The sequence below is a fragment of the Thalassophryne amazonica genome, chromosome 1, assembly GCF_902500255.1.
Source record: "Thalassophryne amazonica chromosome 1, fThaAma1.1, whole genome shotgun sequence".
Classification (NCBI taxonomy): domain Eukaryota; kingdom Metazoa; phylum Chordata; class Actinopteri; order Batrachoidiformes; family Batrachoididae; genus Thalassophryne; species Thalassophryne amazonica.
The window spans coordinates 15,878,582-15,896,758 of NC_047103.1; the positions used below are offsets into that span (position 1 = coordinate 15,878,582).

At 41.4% G+C, this 18,177-nt stretch overlaps 1 protein-coding gene across 2 annotated transcripts in view; it reads right to left on the reverse strand.

Annotated features, from left to right (window-relative positions):
- Positions 1–5,755: 5,755 nt before the first annotated feature.
- The window catches only part of sh3kbp1 (SH3-domain kinase binding protein 1), a 78,585-nt gene continuing 66,163 nt past the window's right edge, over positions 5,756–18,177 (reverse strand). For both annotated transcript variants that reach the window (XM_034166093.1, XM_034166087.1), the window contains exons 16-19: positions 11,832–11,966; positions 11,374–11,588; positions 11,234–11,297; positions 5,756–5,924 (exon numbers count right to left, since the gene is read on the reverse strand). In XM_034166093.1, coding sequence (XP_034021984.1) covers positions 5,886–5,924; positions 11,234–11,297; positions 11,374–11,588; positions 11,832–11,966 — 453 coding nt within the window. In that variant the 3' untranslated portion in view covers positions 5,756–5,885. The remainder of the gene's footprint in view (positions 5,925–11,233; positions 11,298–11,373; positions 11,589–11,831; positions 11,967–18,177) is intronic.

The window sequence follows — 18,177 nt, forward strand, 5'->3', positions numbered from 1 at the left end:
GTCAAATGTGGGACCTTATATGTAGTCAGGTGTGTGTCTTTCCAAATCATGTCCAATCAACTGAATTTACCCCAGGTGGACTCCAAATAAGGTGTAGAAACATCTCAAGGATGATCAGTGGAAACAGGATGCATATGAGCTTAATTTTGAGCTTCATGGCAAAGGCTGTAAATACTTATGTACATGTGATTTTGTGCTTTTTTTATTTTTAATAAATTTGCAAAAATTAAAAAAAATGATGTTGTCATTATGGAGTACTGTGTGTAGAAGTCCATTTTGGAATATGGTTGTAACATAACAAAATGTGGAAAAGTGAAGCACTGTGAATACTTTCCAGATGCACCGGACATAAAATCTGTTTTGCACATGCACAGAATTACTCACCACAATGTGATTCCGCTTTTACTTAAAAATCACACACAAAATAAAAAAAATATTTGGTTCAAAAAAGGAGAAGGGAAAGAAAGGTTTGCAGGAACGATTGCTCTTGAAGATGATTCAGGAATTTTTGTTCCCCTTTTGCACACATTGTGACAGTTAATTTGTGAAACACGTGCACGGCCCTGCCATGGTGTCAGCAAAAAATAAATGAATAAATAAATAACAGCACAAAAATACTCAGAGACACAGATTGTAAGAAGAGCATAATTTAAAAATACGTATGTAACCTTTCAGAAAAAAAGTGTACACGTGGTACCGTACATAATATCTTTATTACACAGAAATATAAAAGTATATATTCATATATTTGTCACTATCCTGGAGAGAAAGGACCAAGTCAAGAAAAACTTGCAGCCTCAGCTGTAGCTGTTTCCTCTTTATCAGAGAAAAAGAGAGAGAGAGAGAGATTTCGAGTCAATGACAGGAAGGCCACAGTGATGGCTTGCCATAGATTCTGTGCGCATGTAACAAAGGGAGGCAAGCAGCCACACACTCATTCATATACACACACATACAGTACTTTTTCCTGACTACATTCCTCAACTGATGTCACAAAATGACCCTTCAACTAACGCAAACCTACTGCGATGTTTAAATTTTGTCATGTGAGGCCACCAACAGACGTTTCCAGAGTTGCATCAAAAAAATGCAAATGGGAAAAAAAAACACACAGACAGCTGTCCCATAAAGCAACATTCTTGAACAGGTTGCTATCGCAGATAGCAGTGCAGTGGCACACATACTGAGCTTTACATTTTAATTTGCAGCCATATGTCGCAGAGAGCTTCTGATCGATCTGTACTTGTATTTGTTCCCTGTGCTTGTACAGTGAAAATATAGGAGAGTGGGTGGCCACATTGTGTAGGCAACAATTCAAAAACAATAAATGCTCTTGTCTTGTGCATCTTCAGCTTAAAGCGGCATATAATGACAACAAACTGATTAAAGTCTGGTGAACTCTGATGCAGCAGATAAATCAAAAAAGCTACTTTGTTTAGCCTTCGTAATATCCCATAGACATATCCTCCAGATGTGGCCCTCACTTCCACTTGAGCTAACAATTTCAGCTAGCAACTGTAGGGAGAAACATGATGCCTGCTACATTGTTAAAATCAAGTGAAGTACACATTAGAACGCGAAAATAAAGCCAGAATTACACAATGGGGCGAATGGGGATGATACAAAAACCTTTCATTGGTACTGCAAATTATTCATTGCAAACTCTAAACTCTATGGTATGAACACTGCTCCATAGTCCATATGAAAAGGAAGACATTACGTGGTGTGCTGCCGCCTGGTGAACACTGGCACCTACTGGAAAATTCAGGAATGTGCATCCATATCAAATTAGGAATTTCATATTTAAAGGCTACAGTTAGTGCAGGGTCTGTGTGTACAGTAGCACATGTTGGTTTAAGTAAGATGTTAACTAATTTAAAAAATAAAAACCATCCCATGTGCTTTTTCTAACCTTGACTTCTCTGTGGGCGGAATGTGTGACTGAATATGATTGCAAATTATAAGATTTATAAAAGCAAGGAGCATCTCAAATGCCCCCCAAAATAAATATTTTTTTTTCTAAATATTGTGGGTTACTGTAAAATTAATTTCATGCTCAAATTTACATTTGTTGCTAATTATGTTGTATGCATAAGAGGCTAACATGTACATATTAAAAAGATGGATAACGTTTCAAAAACGCTGTTTTTCACTATTTAAAATCAAACGAAAATGCAAAGAGGACAAGCCGTCCCGTATATTTCACATTTGGAACCAGATTCTGTGCAGCAGATAGAAAGCACGGAGCAGAAAGTCAAACAATTAAGGAAGCATCTATGCTAGCTTGATAGCTGCATAACACAGTAATTCAGCTCTACAATGCTCAACTTTTCATGGTTAAAAATTATTTGAAAATGTTATGGCAATTTACAGCTCAGTGTGAAACAGGAAGGGATTTAATTAACAGTTAAACTATCCACTTAATGACTGAACTAGCTAGCAGTTATAGCTTTCTCAGCTAATCTTGTGCTCATATTTCCAATTGTTGCTAATTATCTTGTGTGCGCAGTAACACAAAGTGCATGTTTGTGTGTGTTAAAACAGATGGACACCTCGCTGCTGTTTGTCACCATTTAAAAAGCAAGTTAACATGAACAGAGGGCAGACCATCCTGTTTATTTCATGTTTGTAATCAGATTTTGTGCAGTAAATAGAACCATGTGTGGATCAGAGAGATACAAATGAAGTCACAAATATGTGACATTGTGCAGAGTCATCTTCTAGGTTTCGTGAGGTAATTCAACAACAGACGATGTTGCTGTCTACCCGTTCGTTAGCCATATGGTCTTGATCACTGATGAAAATTTCAAGAAACAATGCAGTTAGCTCTGTCATCATAACTGTTTTCAAGTAAACTGAGGTGACATTATGAAACCAAGCACTTCATTTTCCTAACTGTTGTGCAATTTTTACACCAGTAGTGATGAGAAAGGAAAATTTCTATAATGAAAAATGTGAAATTTAGCACTTTCTACTTGTGTAATAACGGTCAGAAAGGGGCTGATTCAGCCAACCTCCACTATAATCGTCATATGACATTTAGTAGAAATGCAGGGCTGCCTGTCAAAACAAATTTCATTAACATTTGATGAGGGTGCTCTCAGATACATGTCCCCCAAAACACCTCATTTTTAGCTCACGGCTTCACATTAATTTGAAGTGTCATAGTATTGCGCTAGCTAACGGAATCATGTCGCGTATGAACTAGCTTGAGATATTGAGGCCCCAGTCCAGCGGCACTTCAAACAAAAAGCGGCGTTTTGCAGCTCCCCCTATAGGTGATGCTTGAAACTGTCCACTGAAATTTTGCAATTTTTCAAAACTCCTTTCATTGCGTATTGATACCTACCAGAATTAAGCTAGGGAGACACTGACGCATTGAGACATTTCAATTTCAAAAGCTAATTTTTTTAAGAACCCTTCAAAAGGCGGAGAGGGGGTGCGGGACCCAACTGTTTTTAGGGAACTACAGTTTGGTATTTCATGGTCCCAACAGGCAATGTGGATTTGGCACAGGTTTGGTCTCAGTAGTGCCTGTGTTAATGGTAATTAACATTAACATTCTTTAAACATGAAGTGTCGAAAGACCGGTACTTGGGGAAAAAAGAAGAAAAAAAAATCACAAACAGATTTTGGATGTCCGCGAACTCTATGAATTTAATTAAGCCCAAGTAGAAAAGTGTACTGTAGAGAAAATAGTTTCATCATAAGCAATGAAGTGTTTTGTGTACATCTTAATTTATATTTTATGATAGCCCTCATAGGGTGTGCCTAATTCTGTCACTATAGGGGCTTAAAAATTGTGAATTTAGATTTTTTTCTGTCCATCCACTGAAGTTCTTAAAAATAAAACAATAATTTAAGAAGGTCTGGTTTAGGGACCTAGAATTTAGATAATTTTTCTATCCATAGAGCTTTCACTGTATGACAAATATACTTAACAAAAATATAAACGCAACACTTTTGATTTTGCTCCCATTTTGTATGAGATGAACTCAAAGATCTAAAACTTTTTCCACATACACAATATCACCATTTCCATCAAATATTGTTCACAAACCAGTCGAAATCTGTGATAGTGAGCAATTCTCCTTTGCTGAGATAATCCATCCCACCTCACAGGTGTGCCATACCAAGATGCTGATTAGACACCATGATTAGTGCACAGGTGTGCCTTAGACTGCCCACAATAAAAGGCCACTCTGAAAGGTGCAGTTTTGTTTTATTGGGGGGGGGATACCAGTCAGTATCTGGTGTGACCACCATTTGCCTCATGCAGTGCAACACATCTCCTTCACATCATCCGTGAAGAGAACACCTCTCCAACGTGCCAAACGCCAGCAAATGTGAGCATTTGCCCACTCAAGTCGGTTACGACGACGAACTAGAGTCAGGTCGAGACCCCGATGAGGATGACGAGCATGCAGATGAGCTTCCCTGAGACGGTTTCTGACAGTTTGTGCAGAAATTCTTTGGTTATGCAAACCGATTGTTTCAGCAGCTGTCCGAGTGGCTGGTCTCAGACGATCTTGGAGATGAACATGCTGGATGTGGAGGTCCTGGGCTGGTGTGGTTACACGTGGTCTGCGGTTGTGAGGCTGGTTGGATGTACTGCCAAATTCTCTGAAACGCCTTTGGAGACGGCTTATGGTAGAGAAATGAACATTCAATACACGAGCAACAGCTCTGGTTGACATTCCTGCTGTCAGCATGCCAATTGCATGCTCCCTCAAATCTTGCGACATCTGTGGCATTGTGCTGTGTGATAAAACTGCACCTTTCAGAGTGGCCTTTTATTGTGGGCAGTCTAAGGCACACCTGTGCACTAATCATGGTGTCTAATCAGCATCTTGATATGGCACACCTGTGAGGTGGGATGGATTATCTCAGCAAAGGAGAAGTGCTCACTATCACAGATTTAGACTGGTTTGTGAACAATATTTGAGGGAAATGGTGATATTGTGTATGTGGAAAAAGTTTTAGATCTTTGAGTTCATCTCATACAACATGGGAGCAAAACCAAAAGTGTTGCGTTTATATTTTTGTTGAGTATATGACTCACCGCCTGAATCTATAAAAAACTAACAAAAATATAAAACCTGCTTCTAAACTACAAGATAAAGCCACACCATTTCTTGGGATGAATGAATGCAAGTGCAAATAGTTGATGGTTCACAGCCACCTGCGTGCAGTGTACTACAGAAACACCATGCACTATAAAACAATGGTAACCCAAAGCTACATATGTGCAGCAGATAATTTGACTGTAAACTAGTGTTTTGAAGACGTCAGCCCAAACTTGCCTCACTTTCCAAACTCAAGGTGTAAATATCATAACGTTTCTCAGAGGGATGGAAAACACACACACAAACGCACACACACACACACAAACGCACACAGGTGCAGACAGATAAGAAACGAAGGCCACAGAGTGGACACAGAACAGCACAGAGGTCGTGAAACCAACCAGGCTACGGTGGTCGGGTTCCACTTTTTCTTCACACTTCAAAAAAGAAAAACCAAAAAAAAAAAGTACCGTGAGGTTGCCATGATGACTGCAGCTTTGTGTCACCGTTGCGTAAGTGTGAGGACACACAGCGACATGCCAAGGTCAGTACCAGTGACACAGCAAGCTCCAACAAGATAGCAGTCAAGAAGAAACAGAGAAGAGTCTTTCAAAGAAAGAAAGAAAGAAAAAAAATACGGACGTAAACGCAGGATAAGGCGGAGCTGAGGGTGAAGGTGGCTGTTTCCATGGTGCTGTATTGTTGCTGATGCTGATCTCGATGATCATTTGGCACAAACGTGTTTGGCTGAAAAGTCTCAGCCAACATTTTGACATCCCGTGGGGTGATCAGAGCGATCTGATGAGAATGTGTCAGCCTTCATTTAGACAGACTTTTCTTTATGTGCTCGACTTCCATCTGGAAAAGAAACAAACACAAGTTATAATTTAATCTCTGGGAAAACAGGAATTATCTCATGCTCTTAAAGGGGTTATGTTGCACAAACTCACTTTTAACAATATTTCACAGTTAAAAATAGTTGAGGCTTCAGGTTCAACACACTCATAAGTGCTGTCATTTTATGTCAGTGCATGCAGAAATTCTTTCATTTTCTATACTGGCTTACTCCAATCAGGGATGACAGGGGTTGGAGCCTATCCCAACAGTCATAGGGCAAGAAGCAGGGCACACCCTGGACAGGACGCTGGTCTAATGCGTGTAGAAATGACCCTTCTTTACGAAAAATGTAGATCTGGATCAGCTTGTTTTACACTTCTGTGACATATGTAACATATCAAATCAAATCAATTTTATTTATATAGCGCCAAATCACAACAAACAGTTGCCCCAAGGCGCTTTATATTGTAAGGCAAGGCCATACAATAATTACGGAAAAACCCCAACGGTCAAAACGACCCCCTGTGAGCAAGCACTTGGCAACAGTGGGAAGGAAAAACTCCCTTTTAAGAAGAAACCTCCAGCAGAACCAGGCTCAGGGAGGGGCAGTCTTCTGCTGGGACTGGTTGGGGCTGAGGGAGAGAACCAGGAAAAAGACATGCTGTGGAGGGGAGCAGAGATCAATCACTAATGATTAAATGCAGAGTGGTGCATACAGAGCAAAAAGAGAAAGAAACACTCAGTGCATCATGGGAACCCCCCAGCAGTCTAAGTCTATAGCAGCATAACTAAGGGATGGTTCAGGGTCACCTGATCCAGCCCTAAGTATAAGCTTTAGCAAAAAGGAAAGTTTTAAGCCTAATCTTAAAAGTAGATAGGGTGTCTGTCTCCCTGATCTGAATTGGGAGCTGGTTCCAGAGGAGAGGAGCCTGAAAGCTGAAGGCTCTGCCTCCCATTCTACTCTTACAAACCCTAGGAACTACAAGTAAGCCTGCAGTCTGAGAGCGAAGCACTCTATTGGGGTGATATGGTACTATGAGGTCCCTAAGATAAGATGGGACCTGATTATTCAAAACTTTATAAGTAAGAAGAAGAATTTTAAATTCTATTCTAGAATTAACAGGAAGTCAATGAAGAGAGGCCAATATGGGTGAGATATGCTCTCTCCTTCTAGTCCCTGTTAGCAAGATTTCTCACAGTATTACTAGAGGTCAGGGTAATGCCATCCAGAGTAAGGATCTGGTTAGACACCATGTTTCTAAGATTTGTGGGGCCAAGTACAATAACTTCAGTTTTATCTGAGTTTAAAAGCAGGAAATTAGAGGTCATCCGTGTCTTTATGTCTGTAAGACAATCCTGCAGTTTAGCTAATTGGTGTGTGTCCTCTGGCTTCATGGATAGATAAAGCTGGGTATCATCTGCGTAACAATGAAAATTTAAGCAATGCCGTCTAATAATACTGCCTAAGGGAAACATGTATAAAGTGAATAAAATTGGTCCTAGCACAGAACCTTGTGGAACTCCATAATTAACCTTAGTCTGTGAAGAAGATTCCCCATTTACATGAACAAACTGTAATCTATTAGATAAATATGATTCAAACCACCGCAGCGCAGTGCCTTTAATACCTATGGCATGCTCTAATCTCTGTAATAAAATTTTTATGGTCAACAGTATCAAAAGCAGCACTGAGGTCTAACAGAACAAGCACAGAGATGAGTCCACGGTCAGAGGCCATAAGAAGATCATTTGTAACCTTCACTAATGCTGTTTCTGTACTATGATGAATTCTAAAACCTGACTGAAACACTTCAAATAGACCATTCCTCTGCAGATGATCAGTTAGCTGTTTTACAACTACCCTTTCAAGAATTTTTGAGAGAAAAGGAAGGTTGGAGATTGGCCTATAATTAGCTAAGATAGCTGGGTCAAGTGATGGCTTTTTAAGTAATGGTTTAATTACTGCCACCTTAAAAGCCTGTGGTACATAGCCAACTAATAAAGATAGATTGATCATATTTAAGATCGAAGCATTAATTAATGGTAGGGCTTCCTTGAGCAGCCTGGTAGGAATGGGGTCTAATAGACATGTTGATGGTTTGGAGGAAGTAACTAATGAAAATAACTCAGACAGAACAAAGAAAGAGTCTAACTAAATACCGGCATCACTGAAAGCAGCCAAAGATAACGATACATCTTTGGGATGGTTATGAGTAATTTTTTTCTCTAACAGTTAAAATTTTATTAGCAAAGAAAGTCATGAAGTCATTACTAGTTAAAGTTAAAGGAATACTCGGCTCAATAGAGCTCTGACTCTTTGTCAGCCTGGCTACAGTGCTGAAAAGAAACCTGGGGTTGTTCTTATTTTCTTCAATTAGTGATGAGTAGTAAGATGTCCTAGCTTTAGGGCTTTTTTATAGAGCAACAGACTCTTTTTCCAGGCTAAGTGAAGATCTTCTAAATTAGTGAGACGCCATTTCCTCTCCAACTTACGGGTTATCTGCTTTAAGCTGCGAGTTTGTGAGTTATACCACGGAGTCAGGCACTTCTGATTTAAAGCTCTCTTTTTCAGAGGACCTACAGCATCCAAAGTTGTCTTCAATGAGGATGTAAAACTATTGACGAGATACTCTATCTCACTTACAGAGTTTAGGTAGCTACTCTGCACTGTGTTGGTATATGGCACTGGAGAACATAACAAAGAAGGAATCATATCCTTAAACCTAGTTACAGTGCTTTCTGAAAGACTTCTAGTGTAATGAAACTTATTCACCACTGCTGGGTAGTCCATCAGAGTAAATGTAAATGTTATTAAGAAATGATCAGACAGAAGGGAGTTTTCAGGGAATACTGTTAAGTCTTCAATTTCCATACCATAAGTCAGAACAAGATCTAAGATATGATTAAAGTGGTGGGTGGACTCATTCAATTGAGTCTAATAATAGATTAAATGCAGTGTTGAGGCTGTCATTCTCAGCATCTGTGTGGATGTTAAAATCGCCCACTATAATTATCTTATCTGAGCTAAGCACTAAGTCAGACAAAAGGTCTGAAAAATCACAGAGAAACTCACAGTAACGATCAGGTGGACGATAGATAATAACAAATAAAACTGGTTTTTGGGACTTCCAATTTGGATGGACAAGACTAAGAGTCAAGCTTTCAAATGAATTAAAGCTCTGTCTGGGTTTTTGATTAATTAATAAGCTGGAATGGAAGATTGCTGCATATACTACATACATATACTACTACATATACTCCTATCTGGGGGGACACCCAGTGAGCTACTTACTCTGCACTATGAGACACATTCACACTGTCTGTAGGCACAAGATGGATTGTTCTATAGATTTTATGTAAATACAGCGCATCTGGTAAGTATTCACAGCGCTTCACTTTTCCACATTTTTCTATGTTACAGCCCCATTCCAAAATGGATGAAATTTTTTTTTTTTCCTCCTCAAAAGTCAACACACAATACCCCATAATGACAATATGAAAAAGTTTTTTTTTGAGATTTTTTGCAAATTTATTAAAAAAAAAAAAAAGAAATCAGATGTACATAATTATTCACAGCCTTTGCCATGAAGCGCGGGTGCATCTTGTTTACGCTGATCATCCTTGAGATGTTTCTACTGCTTAATTGGAGTCCACCTGGGGTAAATTCTGTAGGTTAACTCTCTGTAGACCTCTGAGACAGGATTGTCTTGACGCACGAATCTGGGGAAGGGTACAGAAACATTTCTGCTGCTTTGAAGGTCCCAATGAACACAGTGGCCTCCATCATCTGTAAATGGAAGAAGTTCACATCCACCAAGACTCTTCCTAGAACTGGTCGTCCTTCTAAACTAAGCGATCAGGGGAGAAGGGCCTTAGTCAGGGAAGTGACTAAGAATCTGTTGGTCACTCTGTCAGCGCCCCAGCATTCCTCTGTGGAGAGAGGAGAACCTTCCAGAAGGACAACCATCTCTGCAGCAATCCACTAATCAGGCCTGTAAGGTAAAGTAGCCAGACGGAAGTCACTCCTTAGCAAAAGGCACATGGCAGCCCACCTGGAGTTTGTCAAAAGGTACCTGAAGGACTCTCAGACCATGAGAAACAAAATTCTCTGGTCTGATGAGACAAAAGTCTGAACTCTTTGGCGTGAATGCCAGGGGTCATGTTGGGGAAAAAAACCAGGTGCCATCCCTACAGCTGTGCACCGACGCTCCCCATCCAACCTGACGGAGCTTGAGAGGTGCTGCAAAGAAGAATGGACAAAACTGTCCAAAGACAGGTGCACCAAGCTTGTGGCGTCATATTCAACAAGACCCGATGGTGTAATTGCTGCCAAAGGTGCATCAACAAAGTATTGCACAAAGGGTGTGAATAATTATGTACACGTGATTTCTTCGTTTTTATTTTTAATAAATTTGCATAAATTGCAAAAAAATAAAAAAAATAAAAAAAAAAGTTTTTTTTCATGTTATCATTATGGGGTGTTGTGCATAGAATTTTTGGGAAAAAAAAAAGAATTTACTCAATTTTGGAATAAGGCTATAACATAACAAAATGTGAAAAAAGTGAAGCGCTCTGAATACTTTCCTGACACACTGCATCTAGAAACATACTCTTATCGAGTTAGGTGCAAAAGTATTTGGACAGTGATACAATTTTTATAATTTTGTTTCTGTCATCATCGCCGTGGCAGCCCCTCTGTGGTGAGGGAGACTGTTTTTTTTATCGATTCCCACAAGGGATGGAAAAATGTAGAAAAGCTTCATCTACGGTCAAAGCACAGATGCCTGTGCATGGATTTGTTTAGCATGGGAATGTCGTTGCACGCTGACAACCACACAGTCCTTGGCAGATCCTTAGTGTGGTCCAACTTCTAGGAAATCCCAGATGATCAAGGACTGAGGACCTGCTGCAGCCTTCAACTGCCTTCACAGCTGTTGGTTTACAAGCCATCATCTTGTCTGCCTGACCCGCTGTTGAGGACTTTTTTTTCACCAGAGCCCCGTTTTACCGTCTTGTGTTCAGGGTTCCTGTTGGGTCTTCATGCTTGCTGTAGCATGAAGCCCGGAGGTCGCCACTATATTTCACCTCAACAGGCAATCCTGTACTTCGTCCATTACTCAGGTGTCACGACGCGGACGAGGCGTTGGATTTTGACATACACCATCACAGTAAAGTTGAAATGAAACATGTAACATATATCTGCCCCTTAATCTGATCCAAACTGAAATGTTATTTATTCAAGATCAGTCCTCAGACTTTGCGCTGTACTGTGGCGTTTTCCGTGTTGTCCACGGTCTATAAACGGCTCTTCGCGGCTCTACGAGTCTCACCTGTAAACTAAGCCGACTTTTCTTCTCCTCATCCAGCGCACTGGTCAGCTGCTTCATCTCCTGCCTGAAATGTATATCAACACATCAGCATCAGGACTCCGACAGACCCGCCCACATTCAGGGAAGCCACACCCACACACCTGTGCTGGCTCTTCAGCAGTTCTATGGAAGCCCTCAGGTCACGCAGCTGGTTCCTGAGTTCCTCCAGCATGGGCGGGGACACAGGGGAATGCCGCAGCTCAGGGGAGGGACTTAGAGCTGAGGAGGAAGACGGCGAGGCAGGACGATGGCCGGTGCTGTTTGGTAGGGACAGAACAGCAGGCTTGACCGGCAACGCTGACTTACCCTCAGGTACCTGGAAGCCAAGAGGTGAACAATTCTTGTATCATACAAAAGCAACAATAATTTAATTCAAACACTTTCTATTAGGATTATAAATTCAACATGAAACAAACAAAAAACTGAATTTTCAATAAATACTTAACATGAACTAACAGAATCTTTATCTTTATGCTTTACAGCTTGATGAAAATCTCTGCATTGCTACCCTCTGCTGGTCACTTTGAATACCGGGAAGAGGTACAGGTGACGGTCGTACCGAGACGGCGGGAACTCCTTTCCTCAGTGAGGCGTCTGCAGATCTGGCAGAGGCTGAGTCCTGCTCCTCCTTTGTCCTCTCCTTCTTGTCCTCCACCACAGGGGCGTCCAACAGCTCTGGAGTGGGCAGCGACGACTGCAAGAGAGACACGTCTGACTATCAAGTGTTGATTTGGAGACGACTGTCAGCAGATTTACTCAGAGTAATTACATATTTGTTGGATTATAATTCACACCTGTGAAAAAAATGCCTCATGAAGAGGAAAAAATATATATAAACGTCTCGCTGGGATTTTTGTGTATTGTTGAAGTGCACTTTTTATTGCTCACATTTATTCTTTCATTATTGGAGTTTATTTTGTTCAGTGATTTAATTCCTGGAAATGCCCCATATAAAAAGTTATTACGTCCACCCCTGGCAAAAATTATGGAATCACCGGCCTCGGAGGATGTTCATTCAGTTGTTTAATTTTGTAGAAAAAAAGCAGATCACAGACATGACACAAAACTAAAGTCATTTCAAATGGCAACTTTCTGGCTTTAAGAAACACTATAAGAAATCAAGAAAAAAAAGATTGTGGCAGTCAGTAACGGTTACTTTTTTAGACCAAGCAGAGGAAAAAAATATGGACTCACTCAATTCTGAGGAATAAATTATGGAATCACCCTGTAAATTTTCATCCCCAAAACTAACACCTGCATCAAATCACATCTGCTTGTTAGTCTGCATCTAAAAAGGAGTGATCACACCTTGGAGAGCTGTTGCACCAAGTGGATTGACATGAATCATGGCTCCAACACGAGAGATGCCAGTTGAAACAAAGGAGAGGATTATCAAACTCTTAAAAGAGGGTAAATCATCACGCAATGTTGCAAAAGATGTTGGTTGTTTACAGTCAGCTGTGTCTAAACTCTGGACCAAATACAAACAACATGGGAAGGTTGTTAAAGGCAAACATACTGGTAGACCAAGGAAGACATCAAAGCGTCAAGACAGAAAACTTAAAGCAATATGTCTCAAAAATCGAAAATGCACAACAAAACAAATGAGGAACGAATGGGAGGAAACTGGAGTCAACGTCTGTGACCGAACTGTAAGAAACCGCCTAAAGGAAATGGGATTTACATACAGAAAAGCTAAACGAAAGCCATCATTAACACCTAAACAGAAAAAAACAAGTGTTGTGTGGGCCGCTGAAGAGGAGGTACTGCTGGCCCACCACCACAAGATGGCGCCCTGCTTGAAGTGCGGGCTTCAAGCACGAGAGGGCGTCGGAGCGACCAGGAGTGACAGCTGTCACTCATCATCCGTACCAGCTGTCACTCATCCACTACTCATCACCACCACCATAAAGGCCGGACTGCAACTCCACCTCCCCGCCGAGAAATCAACTACCAATCAGGTAATTTTCTCTGCTGACTCGAAACGTTGAGTAATAATCTGAACTTCTTTTGCAGCCGTTATCCTGTGGTGTTTGCCTTATCTGTGGGATTGGCGTTTGGTGTGATCAGCGACGGCTTCGCTTCACACTCCAATCAGATAAGTGGTTAGACAGGAGCTGCACGAGTGTGTGATTGGAGGTGGAGGTTCTCCCTCCTTTACTGAATACAGCCTGTGGGATTACTGAGTGTGCGACCTCACACTCATCTGGACTGTCTCTGTTCTCTGCCAGCAGTACCGGGTCTGACTGCTGAAGACAGCGGCCACCTGGGGCGCAGGGCTTGGTGGCTCCGGTGTTCTTCAGCTCCGTTGGCGGTGGAAGCTGTGTGGATCCGGCTTTTCTCTCGCCAGGCGTCTTCTATCGTCAAGCCTGCCCACACGTCACCTGGTGTATGATTGACAGTCCACCATATTGTTATTGTCTGTACATCGTTGTGTGATTCACAACATTAAATTGTTACTTTTTGGCTTATCCATTGTCCGTTCATTAACGCCCCCTGTTGTGGGTCCGTGACACGACACTTTCACAACAACAAGGTTACAATGGGCTAAAGAAAAGCAATAGTGGACTGTGGATGACTGGATGAAAGTCATATTCAGTGATGAATCTCGAATCTGCATTGGGCAAGGTGATGATGCTGGAACTTTTGTTTGGTGCCGTTCCAATGAGATTTATAAAGATGTCTGCCTGAAGACAACATGTAAATTTCCACAGTCATTGATGATATGGGGCTGCATGTCATGTAAAGGCACTGGGGAGATGGCTGTCATTACATCATCAATAAATGCACAAGTTTACGTTGATATTTTGGACACTTTTCTGATGTTTATTTTGTGAAAGTGTAGTGACACGGACCCACAACAGGGGGCGCAAATGAACGGACAATAAAAGAAGTCAAATATGAACACTTTACTGTTGTGAATGCCACAACTACACACAGCAGATTATAGAATGAGTACAAAGTCAATCAATCAAGGTGTCGTGTGGGCAGGCTCGACGATAGGAGACGTCCGTCTCGAGAAGAACCGGAACCACACGATTTCCTCCACCACCGAACCAGAATACTGGAGCCGCCAAGTTCCGAGTCCCCCAGGTGGCCACCGTCTCCGCGTGTCGGATCTGGTACTGCTGGCGAAGAGCAAAAACAGTCAGCAAGTTCTTCTTTTAATAGTCAGGTGGGAAAAACACCTCCACCTTAACACCAGAACACAGTGCAGAATCAATCTCCTATTTTTACGTGGTTCGGAGTGAGGAGTGAAAACTATTCACTGCTCGTCAATCCACGAACCCCCAGCCTCCCGCTGGAAATAGCGAGTTGAATCTCCTGATCACAAAGATCACAAAACCAGAACAGCTAGTACGTGCGTAGGCACAATCACGGCTGAGAATTTACCTCCTTGGTAGAACGATATCTCGGCGACGTGGTGGAGGTGTGTCCTCCTTTTATTAGGGGTGAGGAGCTGATGATTGGTGACAGCTGTCATAGCCGATGAGTGACAGCTGTCACCCCGGCCGCTCTTGTGGGGCGGCAGCGCCCTCTCGTGCCTGAAGCCCGCACTTCAGGCAGGGCGCCCTCTGGTGGTGGGCCAGCAGTACCTCCTCTTCTGGCGGCCCACACAACAGTTTAAGGATGATGAAATCATTTTTCAAGAAGATAATGCATCTTGCCATAGAGCAAAAACTGTGAAAACATTCCTTGCAAAAAGACACATAGGGTCAATTTCATGACATAGGGTTAATGTCAACGAGCAGATGTGATTTGATGCAGGTGTTAGTTTTGGGGATGTAAATTTACAGGGTGATTCCATAATTTATTCCTCAGAATTGAGTGAGTCCATATTTTTTTCCTCTGCTTGGTCTAAAAAAGTAACCGTTACTGACTGCCACAATCTTTTTTTCTTGATTTCTTATAGTGTTTCTTAAAGCCAGAAAGTTGCCATTTGAAATGACTTTAGTTTTGTGTCATGTCTGTGATCTGCTTTTTTTCTACAAAATTAAACAACAGAATGAACATCCTCCGAGGCCAGTGATTCCATAATTTTTGCCAGGGGTTGTATTCATTTGTCTGTATGTCTGTTAGCAGGATTGTGTCAAAACTACTGTACAGATTTTGATGAAGTTTTCACTGCAGATACATATTAGGCCATGGAAGAACCCATTAAATTTTGGAGGTGATCTGGATCCAGATCAAGATTCTGGATCAGGTTGCACAAGGCTTTGAAGGATTAGTTTTAACAGGATTATGTCAAAAGTACTGCACAGATTTTGATAAAATTTTCAACACAGACACATATTAGGCCATGGAAGACTCCATTCAATTTTGGAGGTGATCCAGATCCGAATCCAGGTTGTGGATCAAGGTTTCACTTTACATACACTTTGAAGGATTACATCAAAACTACCTCACGGATTCTCACCAACATTTCACCACAGATAAATATTAGGGCATGGAAAACTCCACTGAATTTTGAAGGTGATCCAGATCAGGATCCAGATTCTGGATAAAGATTTCACTTTATATAGACTTTGAAGGATTACTGTTGGGAAAGTGTAGTGACACGGACCCACAACAGGGGGCGTAAATGAACGGACAATGGAAGAAGTCAAATTATAACACTTTACTGGTGTGAATGTCACAACCAAACACAGCAGAATCAGAATGTGCAACAGTCAATTAATAAAGGTGTCGTGTGGGCAGGCTCGACGATAGGAGACGCCCGTCAGGAAACGAACCGGAACCACAGGATTTCCACCGCCACCTGAACCCGAGGAATACTGGAGCCGCCAAGTCCCGGAGTCCCCAGGTGGCCACCTCTCCGGCGTGTCGGATCTGGTACTGCTGGCAGAAAGCAAAAGACAGTCAAAGGGTGGGTGTGTGAACACCCAGTAACAATGGTGGGAATGCCACCTCCACCTCTCACTCAACACGTTGCAGTGGTCTCAGAGGAAAAGGAGCGCCGTCATGCACAGCCTCCACCAAAACGACCGGTTCTCCTGCAAACACTCACAATCACAGATTTATAAATCTCAAAAAAAGGCTGAGAGTAGTACCTCCAAATGAAGATGATATCTCGGCAGTTTGGTGGAGGTGTCTTCCTGCTTTTATACCAGATGTATGGATTAGTGACAGCTGTCACAGATGATGGGTGACAGCTGTCACCACGGCTTGTTCCTGAGGCGGCAGCGCCCTCTCGTGCCTGAAGCCCGCACTTCAGGCAGGGCGCCTTCTGGTGGTGGGCCAGCAGTACCTCCTCTTCTGGCGGCCCACACAACAATTACTTCAAAACTACCTCACGGATTCTCACCAACATTTCACCACAGATAAATATTAGGGCATGGAAGACTCCACTGAATTTTAGAGGTGATCCGGTTGGGGAAAGTCAGAAATTTCTGATTGCAGTTGTTATAATTTTTATTATTCATAATGGACACATGATTTTTTTGGTATATAAGTCCCAACAGAGTATAAGTCCCCCCTCCACTTTTTGTTTTACTAATTGGCGACTTAGTCCAGAAAATACAGTAAGCGATTTTTACCAAACGAGGTGGCGGAAAAACCACAACCTTTATAATTAACAAATTATTAGTGTGTCCTGCGACCGTGAAGCGGTCAGAGTCCGTGGAAGTCAAGACTCAAAACCCATTTTCATTCTCTTTCTTATGAAAAGTTTATTTTTTAATCTGTCTTATTTTTTTATTTCTGTTTTTAATTATGTATTTGAATTTTTGTTATTCATTTTTAATTATTTATTTAATTTTTTATGTTGAATTGTTCCATGTAAGGCGCCTTGAGACGGCTTTTGCTGTGATTTGGCGCATTATAAGCTAATTAAATTGAATTAAAATTAAATATTGTGAAGCAAGGCTAATTTAAAGAATTGAAACTGAGGATGTTATTGAAAATACTGCGTACTTGTGTCGTCTCGTGGTAGTCTACAACATGAAAAATGTGTCAATTCCCACAAATAGCTCAGAAGAAATACATTATATTGTGACTGTATAAAAGGTCGTATGAGACGGACACTTCAAACACTTACAGAGACGATAACGCAACAGTCACATTTTATGATCGGACCACAGGTTTGAGCCAAACAGAGAATCTGAAGCAGACGCGGTCAGTCTGATCTTTAGCAATGTGTAAGTCGAAAAGAATTCCATTTTTCCACATTCTTCTGTCTTTGTTGAATGGTCACAGCCCAGCATCTCTGTAAGAAGTCTGTGTGTGTCCTATGTGTGTCCAATCTGACCTCAGTCATTGTTTTTTATTTTCCTCTCTCTCATCAAAACGCACGCTAAAAAAATTTTAAAAAGTGAGTTGGAAATACAAATCACTAACTGCATTTTATGTTTATTCCCATTTCAGAAGAAAGCATGGGTCCTTCCATGAAGTGATCCAAAGAAAAAATGCACTCCAAACATCCCACAATGCGCACATGCTGCCTGGTGTCTCTCTCATTTCAGCAACGCACCTACGAGACACACTGTATTTCCACGCTGAACGAGGCCTTTTTTCATCAATATCAGAGGTCCAGAGCAAAGCACAGACCTCCTGCAGTGATGTCACGTGCACCTTGTGGCTTAAATGGGAAGTTGGAATGTGGAATTTGCACGGGAAATTTTAAATCTTATAAAATCTCAAATTTTTTCGATGATATAGTATTTTTGCTGTATTATTTGGGACTTAGCGCATCATGTATAATCACGCCACAGCACATGTGAGGAGATACATATGTTGGATTTTGTGTGAATGTGAAATGCAAACATTTATTTGGCCTGCAGTCTTCTTTGCCTGTCCATTGCACTGTGCACGCTGTAGCGATGTCTTCCAAATAAAAGAAGTCTGAGCTGTTTTCTTTTGCTATACTGCTCTAAAAATTTAAACACAGCCTTTGGAACAGGCCACCT